Source organism: Dipodomys spectabilis, unplaced genomic scaffold, assembly GCF_019054845.1.
Source record: "Dipodomys spectabilis isolate Male_0828 unplaced genomic scaffold, ASM1905484v1 ptg000234l, whole genome shotgun sequence".
Lineage (NCBI taxonomy): Eukaryota > Metazoa > Chordata > Mammalia > Rodentia > Heteromyidae > Dipodomys > Dipodomys spectabilis.
Window position 1 is genome coordinate 9,044,417 of NW_024870911.1, and position 17,558 is coordinate 9,061,974.

A 17,558-nucleotide genomic window follows, 5' to 3' on the forward strand; every position below is an offset into this window, starting at 1 on the left:
TTTCTGCCCAGACTGGCTTTTGTGATCCTCAAGTCCTCAGCCTCCCAAGTAGTTAGGATTACAGGTATGAATCACTGGTGGCCAGCATTAAATTGTGTGTGTGTGTGCACATGTGAGGGTGTGCACTAGCACTAAGACTTGATCTCACAGCCTGGGCTGTCCCTTAGCGTTTTCACTCAAGACTATAATTCTACCACTTGAGCCCCTGCTCCATTCCTGGCTCTTTGGTAGCTAACTGGAGATAAGAGTTTCCACAGACTTTCTAGCTGGGCTGGCTTTGAACTTCTATCTTCAGATCTTAGCTCCCTGAATAGTCCAGAAGTACAAGAGTGAGACACAGGCCACTGGGCTATATTCATGTTAAAAAAAAATCAGTACTGATGAGTATAGGAAAAAAAAGAATAAAACATTTAGTTATGATACAGTAGATAAATATAGAATTTGTAAGAATGAAAATTTTTAATTTTTGAATAATTTCATTAAAAAAACACACCAAGGGAAATACTGATATAATACATTAAAATTTCAAAGTATAAGCATAATTATCTGAAAAGTACAAAATTCAAATGCCTAAAATTTTACGTTTTTCTATGATACAAAAAAAAGCTAGCAATTACAAATATGTATGTTTTATTTAAAAAAAAAAACCTCCATATTTCATGGAAATGAGAATTCAAACTGATGAATTATGATTGAATTTCATATCCTAATGGATCAAGTCCCTGGTCAAGAAGCATGAGAGAGGATTCCCTTAACTTCTGAAGCAATTTCTTTAGTTCTTCCTTAGAAAATACCTGATATTAAAAGAGAAAAAAAAATAAGAATGAGGAAAAAGAAGCATATGAACTTAGCCTAATAGAAGAAATTTACCAGGTGCTAGTAGCTCACACCTATAATCTTAGCTACTTAGGAGCCTGAAATCTGAGGATTGTGATTTGAAGCCAGCTCAGGAAGGGAAAGTCCATGAGACTCATCTCCAATTAATCACAGAAAAAGCCAGAAGTGGCACTGTGGCTCAAGTGGTACAACACTAGCCTTGAGCAAAAGGAGCCCAGGGATAGCACCTAGACCCGAGTCCAAGCCTAAGGCCCAGCAAAAATAAATAAATAAATAGAAATTCCTTTTCAGGATTTATGTGGATAGAATCTGATTTTTTTTTGTTTTTGGGTCTGGTTGTGGGACCTAGGCGCTGTCCCTCAGCTCTTCAGCTCAAGGTTAGCGCTTTACCACTTGAGCCACAGCACCACTTCTGGCTTTTTTCTTTTTGCTTATGTGGTGCTGAGGAATCAAACCCAGGGCCTCATGCATGCAAGGCAAGCGGTCTACCACTGAGCTACCTTCCCAGCCCAAATCTGGTGTTTTTGAGTGGTTCAGGAACCCCAAAGCTGTCTCCCTCCCAACACACACACACACACACACACACACACCTCCCCCCCCCCCCCCCCCCCCCCCGCCTCAGAATTTAAGAACAACTAAAAAATGTAAAAAATCTTCATAAAATTTAACATTATCACAGAGTAAGCCAAATCAGGTTAATATACAAATGAAAATGCTGTAGAACTTACCAGATAGAGTTTGTGACGCTCAGAGGACACCATATCTGCTAACTGCAGGCACTCCTGATACTGACCAGTGCTGTGCAATATGGTGTGCAGCAGAAAACACATCATTGGTAGACAAAGTTTCCTTAGTAAAACCATCTGATGCGTTCTCTCATGGTCTTCTTCAGCATCCTAAAATATCAAGTACTCATCTTAACAATGTTAAGCTAAATACCCTTACAAACAGTAATCCCTAAATTACTATACATTCTGAATCTGCTGATTTAATTTAGCAGAGATGGAAAATGTTGGAGGAAAGTTGCATCTGCACTAAACATGTGCAGACTTTTCACTCTTTTCATTATTCCCTAAACAAGAATGTTTCAACTATTTATGTAGCATTTTCATCAGGTATTATAGGTAATCTGGAAGATTTAAAGGATACTACAGGATGTGGATAGGTTGAATGAGACTATTAGGTTATAGTATATGTGGAACCATATATAGAAATTTGATATCCTCGGGGTCCTAGAATCAATTCCCCATGGATGCTGAGGGATTACTATATTGGATTAAAACCAGAAGAGGTAGAAGCTAAAGAATATTTCTAAAGCTTATCATCCTTATTAAAAATAAAACAAAGCCTCAAGAGCCTGAGATCTGAGATTGCAGTTCAAAGCCAGCTTGAGCAGAAAGAGTTTGTGAAAGCTTTAACTACAATGAACCAGTGATAAGCAGAAAGTGGAGGTGTGGATCAAGTGGTAGCACACCAGCCTTAAGCAGAAGCTAGGAGCCAGTGTGAAACCTGAGTTGAAGCCTCATTATCCCCACATCCCTGCCCCAAAACACACAAAAAAGGAGGGGAAGAAAGGGAGAAGAAAAGGAAAAGAAGCCTAGCCTTTTCTCAGGCTACTTAAAATGTTCTGCAGGTCACACACAGTTTACCTCTCTGACATCTACCATCCACCCTCCATCAACAAACAGCAAGACGTTGTACATTTTCTCTTTCACATCAGCAGTCAGGGCATCCAAGTGCCCTTTCCAAATACCATAATCCATCTGCAAAAAGAACATAAGGCAGAAATAATGAACACAAATAAATATTATATATTTACCACATCCTGAACTTTAAGATTAAGAAGTGGAGACTTGAGATAATTAATCTATAGTTCTAGCAGTGGACAGGGCATCCAATTTAGTTTCCTGTCCCTATTGGTTTGTGTTTTTGGTCCAAAAAGGGAAGCCTGAAGAATATACACATAGAACATCATTCTAGATGCTTTAGTAAGTCAAATATCAAAAATTACAGTAAACAGCATTACAAATACTAAAATGTTAATTTTGTAAATGAATGCTAGCATCATCCTCAGAGAGGTAATTAGGCAGTTGGCTTTTTTTTTTAAAGTAGAACATTAATAGGAAGACTGCTGTTATAAATGGAGTATATAATCTGTAAAAATGACCTCTGTAAATACTAGTATACATTTTTAATGTAAAATAATCTCAGATCCATATTCAACTTACTTCATATTTCTTTTCTTTGTGTTCAAAAGCCACTTTCTCAGTAAAACTTGGTTGAGAAATCACAGTAGGTTTTTGTGGAGCTGAGTTCATATGCTTAAACCACTCATTAAAGGTTTCATGGGCTTCCTAAAAAATGAAATAAACAAAACTTTTTATTTTTACTGCAGTCACCAAGCTTCTTAAAAGGTTTTGTTCTTAAGAAATAATTTTGTAATCACATACCCAAACTAGCCAATATTTATTTTACACACACACACACACACACACACACACACACACACACACATTCTCTCTCTAAATATGCAAATGCTTTATGAGATGACAAATACCAGTAAAGTACATATACTGTACTATTTCCTGACATATGCTCCTATTCCTGCACCTGGATAATGAATATCTTACTGCCATTTATCATTCTGTAAAGTAAGCACACTTACCCATCTTATCTATCATGTCTATTAACCTATTAGCTTTTATTTTTATAATTTATTTATTACTTATTTTTTGGCAGCACTAGTTTTGAACTCAGGGCTTTGTACTTGCTAGAAAGGCACTCTACTATTTAATCCATGCCACTCACCTCATCTATTAGCATTTAGTAGCAAACATAAAATGCTATCCACAAATCCAGCCTAGTTATTAGCCTACTGCAATCACTGGATTATTTGGTGAATAAATTTTCCTGTTACTTAAGTCCTAACAGATGTAGAATATCATGTTTTTCTCAGATAATGCCAAAAGCAAAATTATTAAAGTTGAGGCAAACGTTCATAGAATCTTAAAAAAAAGATAAGTTTCAGGTATCATACACCTTGTTCTAATCTTGGGTGGCTAGCAATCAATGGAAAAATCATGCTAGTGAAGACAGGTCAGGATTTCATTTCCCCTGTGGGTCAGTTAGCACTGTAATCTCAAAGGAGGTTAAACAAACCAATCACCACCTCTGAAAAAGGTCTGAAGCCTGAGAGTCAGAAAAGTCACCATGAAGACCGTGGTTTTCTTTGCAATCTCACCAAATAAGCTCTAATGCACAAATGTTCTCTGATAGCATTATCATCTTCAGCAGGAAGTGGACTTTCCATTCCTTGTTCCTCCCACTGATTATAGATTTCTGCTATGGAATCCTGAGGAATTTTCACAAATACTTCTTTGGCAGCTTCATGCTTTTTTGATGCTGTGAAAAGAGGATACACATTTTTAATATGCAAGGGCTCCCATGATGAAGCCAGGGGTGAAATCACTGGCTTGTAACTTTTACATTTCAGGTCCCATGGCCTTGTGATCTATCTCTTGAGCTGGCTCTTTCCTCATCTCAGTGTCACACATTAAATCACTTGACTTTCATGTACTTCTATGTCTTAACAAAGCAAGTATGCTGGGCACTGTATGGCTCATGCCTGTAATCCTAGCTACTCAAGAGGCTGATTTCTGGGGCTTGCAGTTCAAAACTAGCCACAGCAGGAAAGTCTGTGTGCCTCTTATCTCCAATTTGCTACCAAAAAGACCAAACGCTCAAGGACAGTGCCCAGGGTTTGAGTTCAAGTCCAAGGACCAGCACCAAAAAAAAAAGCAATTACATGTTTCAAAGTCTGTTATCTATGACATATGCAAAATTGATAATAATGAGGAAAATTCACTGTTAAAACTGTTTAATAATGGTATATTTGATATGTAAGAGAAGCTGGTTTTCTCCACCCTGGAGGAAGACCAAGATTTTGAAAAAATTAAAACATATAGACCTGAACAAAGCATATAAAATGGGAGCATACCTAAGAATTTTCTCATTATGGCATTGCCTTGTTTCAGTGCTTCAGCCCTCTGTGCAGGGTCAAATACCAACCAGTCAATTACATCAATCTTCAACCGATCCTCCTAGCCATTTATGGAGATAAAAGAAACATCAGTTTTGTTATTTTCCATGTTTGGTAAATCAGTAGTACCTATATTTGTACTTCTAGTGAACAACATATTCATTCAAGTTGATAGAATTATCAAAAAATTTAACTTTTAGTTTATTTTCCTATTAATAGCTCTTGACTAAATTATAGAAAAACCCACTAGGTCTATGAATTTGGAACTATATATCACATGCCCTCCCCTCATTGTAACCATGTGATTTTTTTTTTTTTTTTTGCTGCCAGTGCTTGGCACTGTCTCTTAGCTTTTTCTTTTTTCTTTCTTTTTTTTTGGGGGGGGGGGGGGGCGGTTACGGTCGTGGGGACTGAACTCTGGGCCTGGGCGCTGTCCCTCACCTCTACAGCTCAAGGTTAGCACTCTACCACTTGAGTCACAGCGCCACTTCCGGCTTTTTCTTACGTGGTGCTGAGGAATCGAACCCAGGACCTCGAGCATGCAAGGTAAGTGCTCTACCATGAGCCACCTTCCCAGCCCCCTCACAGACTTTCTTGTCCAGGCTGGCTTTGAATCTCGATCCTCAGATCTCAACCTCCTGAGTAGCTATGATTCCAGGTGTGAGCCACTAGCGCCTGGCTTTTTTTTAAGCAAAAGATTCTTGATGGATAGGCGTGGGAAGGATGTGAGAGAATGATGAAAGGGGTGACACTGATCAAGATGTGTTGTGCTCATAAAGTGGTATGTTGAATGGTAACTCCCCTTTGTACAATTACTTAAAAATAAATATAATTCAAAAAAAAAAAGTCTTTCTGAGATAGGAGGAAAAAAGTTTAAGAAACAAGTATATTTTAAAGTAGAAATGCATCAAGGAATGAGGGATTATTAAAAAGTTACATAACATAGCAGGGCACTGGTGGCTCACACCTGTAATCCTAGCTACTCAGGAGGCTGAGATCTGAGGATCACATTTTGAAGCCAGCCTGGGCAGAACATGAGACTCTTATCTCCAATAAACTACTCAAAAAAGCTAGAAGTAGTGCTATGGCTCAAGTGGTAGAGTGCTAGCCTTGAGCACAAAGAGGGTCCTAAGGCCCTGAGCCCAAGCCCCAGAATCGGAAAAAAAAAAAAAAAGTTACATAACACCTTTACCCCCACCTTCACCTCCCCCCTGTGCCCTGAAATTACCTCAGTAGTGCCAGTATCTAGGGCTGGGGCCAGGTCATGATGACTAAATTCACCATTGTCTTTCTTTCGAATATTCTCAACTACTGTTTTCGTTATTGTTGCAACATCCAAATCTAAAAAAAATTTTGAAATGCTAAAAAAGTAGTGATTAATACTAATATTCCCTAAATAGAATTAATTTGGTGATTTGTAAAAAATTCTTTTTTTTGTTTTTGTTTTTACAATGCTGGAGATCCAACCCAGCTATGGTTTCATTGAGCTACGCTATATTCCCATCCCCAGAACAATAATTATTTAAAAATGCAGTATCTAAAATCTGAAAAACATTATAACAGAAAATGCCAAAATTAAAAATACTTTGCATATGAGTTAGTGTAAGTTATTTATTGCCCATATAGAGCCTCACTGATATTTTTATTCTTTTCCCCACTCTGAAGATTCAATACTAAAAGGACAAATGTCAGAGACAAATAAACATTGACCCCTGGTTAAAGTTCCTATACACATGTATAAATATACTGAAACCCACTACTCTGTACAATTAACATGCACTACCTAAAAACAAAAGGCCACCAGATGAAGCTCATCATCACTTTTACCTGCTTCCTTAGCCAGCTCCAGGCAATGGTGGCGCTGTTCATACTCTGTAACACCTTCCAAGAATAATGCATACTGGGCAACAGCAAGGTCTTGAGGCAAATGGCAGGTATAAAATGCTATTAGATTTGTGTGCTTTTCATTTACTAAAAGCTAAGAAAAAACAGAAAAGATCAAAGTATGTATATAATGTTTGAAGATCAGCAGTGCTTTAAAAAAGTTACTTTAAAATTTAAATTATATTTAGAAAAATTCAAACAATGCGGATGTTGGTAATCAGAACAATTTTAAATTCTACAAGTATGGTTAGCATACCTAAAGAGCTCTTATGAATGCTGATGACTTTCCTGTCATTGGGTATTAAAATTTAGCATTCTGATTATATTTTGTGGTGTGGTCCTGGGCACTATCCCTTAGTTTTTGTGTTCAAGACTAGCTCTCCGCTTGCCTTGCATGCATGAGGCCCTGGGTTCGATTCCCCAGCACCACGTAAGGAAAAAGAAAACAAGCTGGGAGTGGCGCTGTGGCTCAAGTGGTAGAGCACTAGCCTTGAGCTGAAGAGCTGAGGGACAGTGCTCAGGCCCAGAGTTCAGGCCCCACGACCGGACCAAAACAAAAAAAAAAAAAGACTAGCTCTCTACCACTTCAGCCACAGCTCAATTTTTGACCTTTTGGTGATTAATCTGAGATAAAAGAGTCTTACGGACTTTCTTGCCCAGGCTGGCTTTGAACTATGATCCTCAGCCTCCTGAGTGAGTAGCTAGGATTACAGCATGAGGCACCAGTGCCTACCAGTATTCTGATTTTTGTTTTTATAGCATTCCTGTTTTTGAAAATTAAAATATGAAAAGAGAATTAAAGTTGTAAATTCTTTTTTTTTTGTCAGTCGTGGGGCTTGAACTCTGGGCCTGGGCGCTGTGCCTAAGCTCTTCAGCTCAAGGCAAGTGCTCTACTACTTGAGCTACAGCGCCACTTCCAGTTTTCTGGTGGTTTATTGGAGATAAAGAGTTTCATAGAGTTTCCTGCCTGGGCTGGCTTTGAACAGAGATTCTCAGCTCTCAGCCTCCTGAGTAGCTAGGATTACAGGCGTGAGCCACCGGTGCCAGGCCAAGTTGTAGATTCTTCTTCTTATTATTTTTGGGGGGTGGGGGGCCAGTCATGGTGCCTGAACTCTGGGCTTGGGTGCTGTCCCTCAGCTCTTCAGCTCAAGGCTAGCGCTCTACCACTTGAGCCACAGCACCACTTCCAGCTTTTTCTGCTTATGTGGTGCTGAGGAATCGAACCCAGGGCCTCATGAATGCAAGGCAAGCACTCTACCATTGAGCCACCTTCCCATCCCCCAAGTTGTAGATTCTTAAAGCTTACCTGTATATATGTCTTTAAAACTTCAATGGAAACTTCTTCCTTTGGAAAAAAAAGATATAGTTCAATTAAAAACTTAGCTATGTTTATGTGTCATTAATACAATATCTAATAAAATTTCTACTTTTAAATTATCTATGAATGTTAATGGTTGACACTGAGCAATGACATACCAGCTAAGTGTTGGGCAAGCTCAGCACTTAGGCCTTGGTTTTTATCTTATCCTAACTCTGTGAGTAGTCACTGTAACTTTTAACATTTTACTAAAGAAAAACAAATACTCTGGGAGGTTTTATGTGTCCAGAATTATACAGCTAGAACTTGCTGAGTAAGAATTTGAACTCAAGATTCTTACTCCAAAGCTCAAGCTTTCAATTAGTGTATCATTCTGCTTTTACTCATACTTTTACCAAAATCTTATCAGATATGTAAGAGAAAAAAAAAAAGGAGGGGCTGGGAAGGTGGCTCAGTGGTAGAGTGCTTGCCTTGTATGCCTCAGGCCCTGGGTTTGATTCCTTAGCACCACATAAACATAAAAAGCCGGAAGTGGTGCCATGGCTCAAGTGGAAGAGCACTAGCCTTGAGCTGAAGAGCTGAGGAACAGAGCCCAGGCCCAGAGTTCAGGCCCCACCACAACTGACAAAAAAAAAAAAAGAGAGAAAGATTTGAAATTTAACCCAGATGTTAATTTGGTTTAATTAAGGCTGGATACTCATAAGAATAAAGCTCTACTCATCAGGCAACCACATTATTCTGTGGCTATAGATTGGACCCCTGCAGGGCCACTGCCAGTGAGTCATGATCAGGTGACATGTGAGTCTATCCAGGAGACTCATGAACCCTTATCATCACTAGGGGAAAGTGATGTGTTTCCCTGAAGACAACTCTATAGCATCAACTGGAGAAAGACGAGCTAGCTGTTTTTATTTACTTTGGTCTGCAGTCCCAGTGTGCGGAAAAATAAAATGAGGTGAGTCATGAAGCGAAGGAGGTGTCCAGGTAGATTGCTTCTGGTTTTGGAAAGCCATTTGCTAAACTCATCCATCAAACCTACAAGCCATCAAAGGAAAGATTCAACAAAAAGAATAAAATTAGACATTTACTTCACCTTCATAGTGCTAACAATCGCTGTCTCATTTCATTGTTAATAGCCATCACATAGCTCTCTACTTCCACTTAAACACTCTGGGTTAAATTCAGACTTTAGTTTACCATAACAAACAAACTGTGGCATTCAAGGACAAGATCAAAAGATGTAGCTAGGCCTACCACTGGGATGTACAACTATAACTTCAGCTACTTAAGAGGAGGAGATTAGGAAGATTTAGGTTGAGACCAGCCTAGAAAGCAAGTTGGAGAGACTCCATCTCAATAAACAAGCCATGTGTTCTTGTGTGCAACCCCAGCTACGCTGAAGATTTAAATGGGAGCACAGAATTCTAAGCTGGTATGGGCAAAAACAAGAGACCTTTTCTGAAAAATAACTAAAATAAAAAAGAATGGCTCAAGTGTTAGAGTAGCTGCCTAGCAAGCGAGAGGCTTCAGTTAAACAAAGATTGAGTCATATGTATTGTCTGGATAACTTTCACAAAAATTACTATTAAAAAAATGAAGAACTTGCTGGGTGCTGGTGTGGCTCATGCCCATAACTCTAGCTACTCAGGAGGCTGAGATATGAGGACTAACCACCTGAAAACTGGAAATAGTACTGTGGCTCAAATTGGTACAGAGCTATCCTTAAGCAAAAAAAGTTCAAGGATAGCACCCAGGCCCTGATTTCAAACCCCACAGCCAACCAAAAAAAAAGAACTCAGAGAAAGGTAAAATAATATCTTACCATCAATATCTCCCAGGATAAGGTATAATATCTTACCATCAATATCTCCCAGGATAAGGTATTTCTGAACTATATGATAATGTTCTTGATTTTCTTCTAGGACTCTCTGAAAAATAATATTATGTTTTTAGTAAATCTTTCAGTAGCCATATTAGAATGTTCTCATTGCTACATTAAAAATGTCAAACTCTTGGAGGAACACAAAGAAAGTGAAAATATATGGCCTCAGAAAGACCAAAACAAAACAAAGCACAAACAAGGTGAGGATACACCCTCTGGAACATATTTATGGGCTTACAAACTATCTTTGAAAGTAGAAAACTATAACAACTTAATCTCTACAAAATGTTATTAAACAATATAATTCTTTTTTTTTTGGTCGGTTGTGGGGCTTGAACTCTGGGCTTGGTCACTGTCCCTGCGCTCTTCAGCTCAAGGTGAGCACTCTGCTGTTTGAGCCATAGCGCCACTTCCAGTTTTCTAGTGGTTTATTGGAGATAAGAGTCTCACGGACTTTCCTGCCTGGGCTGGCTTTGAACCGTGATCCTCAGATCTCAGCCTTCTGAGTGAGTAGCTAGGATTACAGGCATGAGCCACCAGCACCCGGCTTTAATAATGTAATTCTTTACAGCTTTTTATTTTTGTTTACTTTGACATACCAGAAAAGCAAAGCAATATCTGATTTATTATATTTTAAAAAAAACAACACTTTTAAGCCAGGCACTGGTGGCTAATGCCTGTAATCCTACTCAGGAGGCTAAGAAGATCATGGTTCAAAGCCAGCCCGAGCAGAAAAGTCCCTGTGAGACTCTATTTCTAATTAGCCACTCAAAACCAGACATGGAAGTGTGGCTCAAAGGGATAGAGTGCTAGCTTTGAGCAAGAGTTCAGGGACAGTGTCCAGGCGCTGAGTTCAAGCCCTACAACTGACCAAAAAAACCCTCAAACGTAGCTCTGTGTGTGTGCACACGAGTGTACGTGCACGCATGCTGCTGACTCAATCCTACAATCCTAGACTACACACACAAGACTGAGATCTTATAATCATGGTTTGAAGCCAGCTTCAGCAGGAAAGTCCATGAGACTCATCTCCAATTAACCACCAAACACCTGGGAGTAAAGCGGTTGTTCAAGATGTAGAGCACTAGCTTTGAGCAAAAATAGCTCAGGGGTAGCACCCAGGCCTTGAGTTCAAGGTCCATACCAGCACACAACCTGTCCTGAAGCTTGAACTCTAAGCTTAGGGCTGGTGTACTCAAAGATGGCATTTTACCACTTGAGTCACACCTCCATCTCCACAAAGTGTTACTGAGACAAAATAAGCTTTTGAAACAAAGTAAGTTATCAGAGATAAAATATATTTCATTTTTACTTAGTAGTCAATTTTCAGTAATTATTCTTATATTAAAAAACTGTTTTCTGTCTGAGATTTAGTTAGGACTCTGTTTTTCTTCCAGATGGAAAGTGATCTGCAGTAGGATCATTTATCTTAAATAATTTTATTATTTCCTTTGACATCTATTAGGTTTTCATATACGCTTGGTTCTAGTTTGAACTTTGTATTCCACTGTCTATTTATTCCATACCAATTCTATAATGGTCTGTGGCATCTTTACTAAGGCAAGTATCCCTAACTATTGTTCTTTTAAAATTTTTCTTTCCAGGGCTAGGAAGGTGGCTCAGTGGTAGAGTGCTTGCCTCACATGCATGAGGCCCTGGGTTCAATTCCTTAGCACCACATAAGCAGAAAAAGCCAGAAGTGGCGCTGTGGCTCAGGTGGTAGAGCACTAGCTAGCCTTGAGCTGAAGAACTGAGGAACAGGGACCAGGCCCAGAGTTCAGGCTCCACAACTGACAAAAAAAAAGTATACTCTACTGTATACAACATTACTTAATCTATTAAAAAGAATGTTAATATAGAACATCTAAGTCAGACAGATTATCATTAATGAAAACAATCAGGTTGTAATGTGATACAAAAAATAAGAAAATCCCCGAATACTACATTAAGATAGTTCTATTACTTATATTTATTTGAAAGATCAAGTAGAAAAATATGAAAGAATATGTCAGGATGTTTTGTCATCTTAGCCAAGTAACTTTCAAGGGACTTGGTGGGAAGTTACATAGGTTTTACAGATATAACTGCTTGATTTTTATTGTTAAAAATAATACAGCATTACTTTATTTAAATAATTTTTAGGAATGCTGTTTTACTTAATTATAAACTGATTAATTGAATCAAAAGTCACAGCTCATATACATAATTTTTTCTTTTAAAGAATTTCTCTTACTTTAGTAATTGGCAACAAAACTCCTTATCATTTTTCCTTTCAGCTAGCCCACACAGCAGTAACAGCATTTACAGTAAGTTAATATCATTTATTTCATATTCCACAGGTGCTAACATTTACCGTTTTATCTGTAGCTTGAAGTTCTTCAAAAACTTTTTCTAAGGTCCAACTTCAAAAGAGAAAATCAGGAGAGATAGAATAATGTCAATAATATGAAAGGGAGGTAATACAAACTTCAAAGAGTATACTATAAACCATTGTAACCAATATCAGAGCAACACACTCACTTTGCTTCTAAATATTCCCTAGGAAGTTCTTCAGTTTCCTCCAGAGTCATTACTGACGTCCGGATCTCCTGTTCCACCAGACTGTCCACCATCACCCGGAAGTATGCCCAGACTGTGTCTTCCCAGGTGTCACAGACAGGAAGAAGCTATTCCCATTCCCCAAAAGAAACAAGACAGACATTTTCAACAAAAAGGAAAAGAAAAGCAACTATACCCATTCATATGTATTGTAAAGCCACTTTAGAATATTCCATTTTTATTCTCCAACTAGGCCTTTAAGAAGTTTGAACTAAGTTTTTCTTTTCCATATCGAATTTACAACCGCATCAATTTTGAATATTTCAATTAATATAGTATTCCTCAAAATAGTTATAAAAAGTAGAGGGCAGCCAGGTGCCAGTGGCTCGTGCCTGTAATCCTAGCTACTCAGGAGGCTGAGATCTGAGAATCACAGTTCAAAGCCAGCCCAGGCAGGAAAGTTTGTGAGATTCTTATATCCAATTAACCACCAGAAAACCAGAAGTGGTGCTGTGGCTCAAGTAGTAGAGCACTCGCCTTGAGCGGAAGAGCTGAGGGACAGTGCCCAGGCCCAGAGTTCAAGCCCTACTACAGACAGAAAAAAAAAAAATGTAGATGACAATGGAAACTGTGAGAAAGACAGATACATATGACTACCCAGGCAATCACTGTCTTATTGGTCCATCTACGGATATAGTTTGAGTATTAGGAATTATTTATAAATGGATATCACAATTATACTGACATTTTAAATTAGAAAGCCAAGTCTGATTTCACTCATTAAAATATACAAAGCAGGATATGGTAGCACTGGGGAGTCTGAGGCAGGACTGAGAGTTTTGAGGCCAGTCTGAGCTACATAGCAAAACCCTACTTCACCCCTGCCCACCCCACCACCTTCTAAGACACAAACAACAAAACCAAAGTAATCAAAACCTAAAAATCCTCCCAAACCAAAACTGGCCAAATATGGGATACATCAAGCTAGGCATTTTGTCACTTTTCTATTTTATGATTATTTCTAGTTTGCTATTTCTAGAGGATGTAGGTTTTTAATGTTTAATACTTCATTAAAACTTAAATATCTACTTTATTCTGTAAAAAAATGAAGATTGCATACCTGCTTCAGATTCCCACTTAAAGCTGCATAAATTGCTCTTTCATATCTATTAAAAAGCTCCTGAAATAAAAGAATGTAAGTATATATGAAATAATGGGTTAATCTTAGTATGCTTATTTCTTTATTTTTTTAATTTTTATTTATTTTATTGTGAAATACTGTACAGAGGGGTTACAATTATTTGGGCAAAGTAATGAGTACATTTCTTATCAAGCATTGTTGCCTCCTCCTTTGTTTCCCCTTCTCCTTCCCTTCCCATCCATTTTCCATTATGCTTATTTCTTCATAAGCTGGAATTGTGTAGTTTCTTCCAGATTGAACCTAGTCCTTTGATAGTTTCTATTTTATTGAAAGATACACTGGAGTAATATTAAGGATTTCTTAGTCTAATGAAGTAACAAAAATCTATGGAAGAGTCAAACATTTAAATTTAAAACAAAGGGTGAAACCATAACGAAATCCAATGGATGTTTTGTTCATTTATAATCCAATTTTATTCCAGGTAGAACTTGTACAGATGTTTTCTCCTAGGAGGTTTTTAAGCATCTGATACTTCACTCAAACTGCCCTAGAAACAACATCAAAACAAGGCCTGCATCTGATTCCTAAGCAGAATTATATTCAGCAGATATTCCATTTAACTTTTAGGGTTCTGTTAATGGCATTTCTAGGCTTTTGTCATACAAACAAGAGTTCAGGAGACTCCTGTAACTAGCCTACTTTGCCCTAGTTCTAACCCTCCTGCTCCCTTCCTTCTCATCCTCATCAATACTATCCAGGGCCAGGCCTTTAGTCTTTATTGTTGTGTAATGTTTACAGTAATTTTGATAATTACTTTCTCAGCCATTAGTCCTTTCATCTCTATTGTTCACTGCCATGCTACTCTTCTTGAAACATTTCAAGGGTCTGTCACACTCTGATAATAAGTAAATTCCAGGTCTTTTCAAGTTGAAGTGCTAAACTTAATGTACTATCATTTATGTATTTACTCAACTATTTGACAGATATAAAAGTATGCTAACATTATTGACTTACCTTTTAATGTATTACTAGTGAAAGTTTTTGTTTTCTGCACTCCATTTTCTCACAAACCCTGATAGTTTTTTTTTTGCATGTTGCAGTGAATTTTAGGAATGCAAATACTGTATTCTGACATAACTGACTATATTTCCTTTTATGAGCCTTCTATTCTAAGCTTGTAGAACTACTGTTCCTAGAGTTTCCCAACTTACTCATTTTACCTAGAACTCTTTCACGTTTTCATCCCAACATCCCAAATTCTAATGACTTATAAAAGTTCAACACAGATGTTTTCCCTTGAAAGTTGGTTTCAAGCTTTAGCCTGTGCTTTTTCTCTAGAATCATTTGGTACCTCCTTCATATTTTTTCCTTATTTCAATGTTTAATTCTTTAGTACTTGGTGTCGGAATAACTTGGTAAGCAGCCAAGCCTATTCCTCAATTTTCCAAGAACTTCTTTGAAAACTAACTGTAGTTTCATGTCACACCAAACATTTCACAGCTGCTCAGCTGGCTTTTCAATTAAGTTGGGGTAAAAATTCAGTATTAGGGGCTGGGAATGTGGCTTAGTGCTTGCCTAGCATGCATGAAGCCCTGGGTTCAATTCCTCAGTACCACATAAACGGAAAAAGCCAGAAGTGGCGCTGTTGCTCAAGGGGTAGAATGCTAGCCTTGGGCAAAAGCAGCTCAGGGACAGAGCCCAGGCCCTGGGTTCAAGTCCCAAAACTGGGGGGAAAAAATTCAGTATTCATAAATACTTTTTCTTACCTCTTCTGCCATTCTCCAACAACTAATTTTCCAAATGCGTCTATATGGATTTCCTTCAACAGTTTCTAATTCTGTTCCTATAAAGCAGTGAAGAATTTATGGTTTAAAATGAGATCTTATTTCAATCACTTCTAAAAAAAAGGAAAGTTACAGTTCACAAAGAATGGCATTTAGAGCTACCTACCTTTATAATATGGAGAATAAAATCTATTACATACCTCCATTAACATTAGGGTCATGATAGAGTTTCCAGCCTTCTAGTGTTGCAGCTCTCCATGCTTGACCACAACGCTTACAAAGCCGTTGAGCCTTGACAGAAGAACCATTAGTGACATCACCAGTGATTATATATAGCCAATATTCAACAGTTCACTTGACACAGAGAATGATGTAGGCAATTAACAATGGCAATCTACTTTACCAAGCTATCTTTCTGTGGTCTCTGACTTTATTTTTACTTTTTTAGTAATTCCCTTTCTTTTTGATTTTGGGTTTACTCATAGGTTCTGTAAGAACCAATGGTATTTAATTCTATGAGACACAAACGGGCTTCATAAACCTTAATTTATTTTAACAGTATTTCGAAAAGGCCCTATAATGACATGGGAGTGATTGCTTAGTCTACTGATCAAATTTCTTATGTTTAATATGACCATAAAGAAAATTTGAGTGTGAACTCTTAAAAATAAAAAATAGAAGCCAGATGCCGATTCTCATGCCTGAAATTGTAACTAATCAGGAGAATGAGATCTGAGGATCACAGTTCAAAGCCAGCCCAAGCAGGAAAGCTCATGAGCCTCTTATTTCTAATTAACAACCAAAAAATTGGAAGTGGAGCTATGGCTCAAGTGGTAGAATGCTAGCCTTTAGCAAAAAAAGCTCAGGGATAGCCTCCAGGCCCTGAGTTCAAAGTTCAAGATCCAGAACTTAGCGTGTGTGCATACACACACACACACACACACACACACACACACACACACACACACACACACACACACACACACACACACACACACACACACACACACACACACACACACACAAATGTAGAAATAATGAGGATGCATGGAGAGTATGCAAAGTTTGACTTATGGATTTTCTAATAATCAGTGTTGTGCAAGTTATGGCATTGCTCTCTAAACGTGTATATCACTACACATATTCACTGATGACATTGTGAACAGAATTGCTGCACTGAAGAAGCGTATTATGTGGCCACAAAGGTGTCTTCTAAATTCAAGAGTCTGTGGCTTTTTGAAATGGGACAAGCAAGGTACTGCACAATTCACCTCTTCTGTCATTCCAGCACGGATAAGAGTAAAAAGATATTTGAGTAATCTAACTTCATCTTCTCTGTCCAGATCATCAAGTGGCATTTTCTGTCTAATGGGAGCATCAGGATCCTGTGAAAAAAATCAAAACAACCAACTCATTGTTAACTATAAATCTTTTGTTTATGCAGTACTGGTGAAATGTAAGAAATAGTACAAGCATGCTAACACACTATGCTACACCCCCATCTGTACTCTTAGGCATATTTAAAATCATAACATGATAACTCTAGGGAATGAAAGTGTTACAATGTATTCCAAATAGTCATGTCATTATCTGCTGTCCCATTTATAAGTCTTCTTATTAAGTCTTCTCCACAATGGCATATTAGGTCAAGTAAGGGTACCAGTAGCCTACTCCAAAAGGTCATGAGGTTTACTCTGTCAGAGCACCTAAGTGGAATTAGGTCTAGATTGTGGATGAACATGGAAAAAAGAACTAAAAGAATCTGTTTTGTAAATCTAGTAGGTGTTTTTTGACAACACATGGGAAGAGAGATAAATGCCAAGTACAATGTAATAAAGGGGCCTGAGGATGTAGCTCAAAAGTAGAGTTTATCTAACATACACAAAGTCCTGGGGAAGCCCCCAGCACCACAAAAAACAAAAACACATTGTTCAAAAGACCCAAGCTAGTCAGGCACTGGTGGCTCACTCCTGTAATCCTAGCTACTCAGGAGGCTGAGATCTGAGGATCATGGTTCAAAGCCAGCCCAGGCAGGAAAGTCCATGAGACTCTTTTTTTTTCCCCCTGTCATAGGGCTTGAACTCTGGGCCTGGGTGCTGTTCAGCTCTTCAGCTCAAGGTGAGCGCTCTACTGCT

The 17,558-nt window shown here is 38.2% G+C and overlaps 1 protein-coding gene across 3 annotated transcripts in view; it reads right to left on the reverse strand.

The window, feature by feature from the left end:
• Positions 1-440: 440 nt before the first annotated feature.
• Nup107 (nucleoporin 107) overlaps positions 441-17,558 on the reverse strand; it is a 35,784-nt gene continuing 18,666 nt past the window's right edge. For 2 of the 3 annotated variants that reach the window (XM_042699059.1, XM_042699060.1), the window contains 17 exons: positions 16,695-16,808; positions 15,624-15,714; positions 15,406-15,482; positions 13,619-13,678; positions 12,481-12,626; positions 12,314-12,362; positions 9,937-10,006; positions 8,995-9,113; positions 8,067-8,105; positions 6,704-6,854; positions 6,105-6,217; positions 4,835-4,937; positions 4,079-4,239; positions 3,066-3,191; positions 2,487-2,600; positions 1,566-1,733; positions 441-794 (listed from right to left, as the gene is read on the reverse strand). In XM_042699059.1, the coding sequence (XP_042554993.1) occupies positions 687-794; positions 1,566-1,733; positions 2,487-2,600; positions 3,066-3,191; positions 4,079-4,239; positions 4,835-4,937; positions 6,105-6,217; positions 6,704-6,854; positions 8,067-8,105; positions 8,995-9,113; positions 9,937-10,006; positions 12,314-12,362; positions 12,481-12,626; positions 13,619-13,678; positions 15,406-15,482; positions 15,624-15,714; positions 16,695-16,808 (1,809 nt within the window). In that variant the 3' untranslated portion in view covers positions 441-686. Of the gene's footprint in view, positions 795-1,565; positions 1,734-2,486; positions 2,601-3,065; positions 3,192-4,078; positions 4,240-4,834; positions 4,938-6,104; positions 6,218-6,703; positions 6,855-8,066; positions 8,106-8,994; positions 9,114-9,900; positions 10,007-12,313; positions 12,363-12,480; positions 12,627-13,618; positions 13,679-15,405; positions 15,483-15,623; positions 15,715-16,694; positions 16,809-17,558 lie in introns of all 3 variants that reach the window. The other variant, XM_042699058.1, reaches the window with a different exon arrangement.